The sequence below is a fragment of the Drosophila miranda genome, chromosome 2 (genome assembly GCF_003369915.1).
Source record: "Drosophila miranda strain MSH22 chromosome 2, D.miranda_PacBio2.1, whole genome shotgun sequence".
Lineage (NCBI taxonomy): Eukaryota > Metazoa > Arthropoda > Insecta > Diptera > Drosophilidae > Drosophila > Drosophila miranda.
The window spans coordinates 1,379,471-1,381,803 of record NC_046675.1 but is presented as its reverse complement, the minus strand read 5'-3'; the positions used below and the strand labels follow the sequence as shown (position 1 = coordinate 1,381,803).

General features: G+C 41.1%; 1 protein-coding gene across 1 annotated transcript; it reads right to left on the bottom strand.

Annotated features, from left to right (window-relative positions):
• Nucleotides 1-1,150: 1,150 nt before the first annotated feature.
• LOC108156429 lies at nucleotides 1,151-1,856 on the bottom strand. The gene is made up of 4 exons (XM_017287882.2): nucleotides 1,797-1,856; nucleotides 1,586-1,741; nucleotides 1,363-1,530; nucleotides 1,151-1,306 (listed from the first exon to the last, which is right to left on the bottom strand). The coding sequence occupies exons 1-4, from the start codon at nucleotides 1,854-1,856 to the stop codon at nucleotides 1,151-1,153; spliced, it is 540 nt and encodes a 179-aa protein (XP_017143371.1).
• Between the last annotated feature and the right edge of the window lie 477 nt (nucleotides 1,857-2,333).

Sequence of the window (2,333 nt, the reverse complement as noted above, 5' to 3'; positions counted from 1 at the left end):
TGGACAAGATTAAAGTTATTTTGTGACTATGACTTTGAGTAAGACCATCTACAACGTTATCATAAAGGTTCCAGTGCTTGATGCTTATCAATCCATCATTTATATATAACAATATATACATATTTGTATTTCCTATTCGCCGATATACCCCATCGACTGCTGATCATTTGGCATGGAAATGAAAACCCAAAAGAGTTTTAGCGAAATGAAAAATTAAAAAAAACGCGTTGCAAAATGCGATGATTTTGCGGTCGCCAGCAGAATTTGAACAGAGCTGATGCGTATCGGCGGCTTAGACTCTGGACACGAGCCGAACGCTAAGGCGCAAGCAAAGGGCATAAATCATTGCGTATTTATCATAAATCAAATTGAATTCCCCTTAGCTGCCGCCCACTGGTTACCGAAAGCCCCAGATCCTTGGCCCCCACCCAATTGGGACTACGTTGTTTTTGTTGGTTAGCTGGTTCTGTGGGCTTCTGGGCTCATGTATTTGCTCAGCGCGCATATTTTATTTATGATTCTTTTCCAGTTGACTTGCGAATTTGTTCTGCCTCCATCTGACAGCATTTCCTCGATGGCGGAGCGGCTTCGATTCCCACTGATTTCTGCTTTCTGATTTCTGCCCTTTGGCTTAAGCATTGTTTTTGTTTCTTATAATTGGGAAGCAATGTCGGGTTGATGCAGAGCAGTTCGCAGTTGCTGCACGGAGACATCTCTCAGCCAGTGAGTTAAATTGACGTGGCATTATCAACTCGTTGACAGAGAAATTAAAAGAATAACCCAGCGAAGGAATCGAAAATGCGATTGGTCGGAGGATAAATTGAACATCTCAATGGACAAGGGGTTGAGGCCCACATTTCTTCTGTCTTCGTCCTCCAATTTGCACATATTACTCGACACTTTTGCTGGGGGCACTCTGAATGCGAAACTCTGAATCTGGTAGTCATCAGCTATTAGCCGAACAATAAATTCATTCGCCTTCAACATCAATATCTCGCAATGCACTCTATTTTTGTAAAGGCTAATGACATGTTGAAGTCTGCCTAAGGATCCGTTCAAATCTGTTCTATGAGTAAAGTGGGTTTAATTTTGAAAGGAATAAGCTTGTAGGGAAATAAAACGAGATTTTATTAAAATTACAGGCTCAGGCTCAGGATAGAGTGGCATAGAATTTGATTGATGCACGGATAATATCGTAGGCAAGCCAGGTTGTTTCCATGAGATAGTCACCCTCCGGAAACGGCAGAACTTTTGTGAGTTGATGATTCACAGAAGCGATAGAAAGCTTATCGATTATCAGATCATGCTGTTGGCGAGAAAACAGGTTAGAATGCGGATTCAGTATCAGAAAGATCCACCTACATCGTAGGGACAGGTATGGTTCATATTGGAGAAGTTACTAAACAGACCGTAGAAAAAGGCGGGGATGGGGTAAGATTTGGTATTCGCCAGAAACCGGCACGAGTCCACTGTCATATTATATAAGAATGGCCTATAGCCACTGAAGCGTTTGAACAGTGAAAAGTTTAACTGAAATGGAGGCGAATCATATATAGTCGGCATATCTGTTTGGTAATATACCTACCTTGATTTTGGTAACGGGAGTATTCAATAAATTGGCCCTGAGGGAGAGATACTTGTACGTTCGATTAATCGACTTCAGATAGCAATATTCGAATTTGGTAAAATTCTCATCCAGAGACGTGCATTTGACATTGGTGAACTCCAACTTGGAAGTAATCTTGAGGGTGTATTATTAGAGACATCCGCCTATTTTATACATAGGATTTACTCACTTCCAGCACCAAATGCAGTATCACAAGGAGCGAAAGTATACTATTTCGCTTAGAGCACATCGTATGTGAATGATGTCTCAACAATAACTATATTTAATCCGTGGAAATTTCCCTCAATTCCACAATTGGCATCGAATCCAAACTCTTATCTGCTGTTAAGATAATAACATGATTGTTATTATTATCGCGTCGTTCCAGCCAAATGGGCTTGGGAGTTTAGAAAAGGCTAATTGAAAATGTACAACAAATGAGCTTTTCCACTTTTCCACTGAAGTGGTACCGTATGCATACATATGTATGTTGGTTGTAAGTATGTTGTTACGTGTGTGAGCGACCGATGGACAACAATGTAATTCTGATGCCTACGAAGAGGACTGCTGTAATGCAACTGAGAGAAAGAACAGGAGCGATAGAAGGAGAGCGCTAGAGTAGCTCAGACTCATGATGAAATTGTACAAGGTGGTCCGCTACCGCTCTTTCGGGTTCTATTTTACCCTCATAACTACTGAGAGTGCTTTGATGCCGTATTTAATGAGA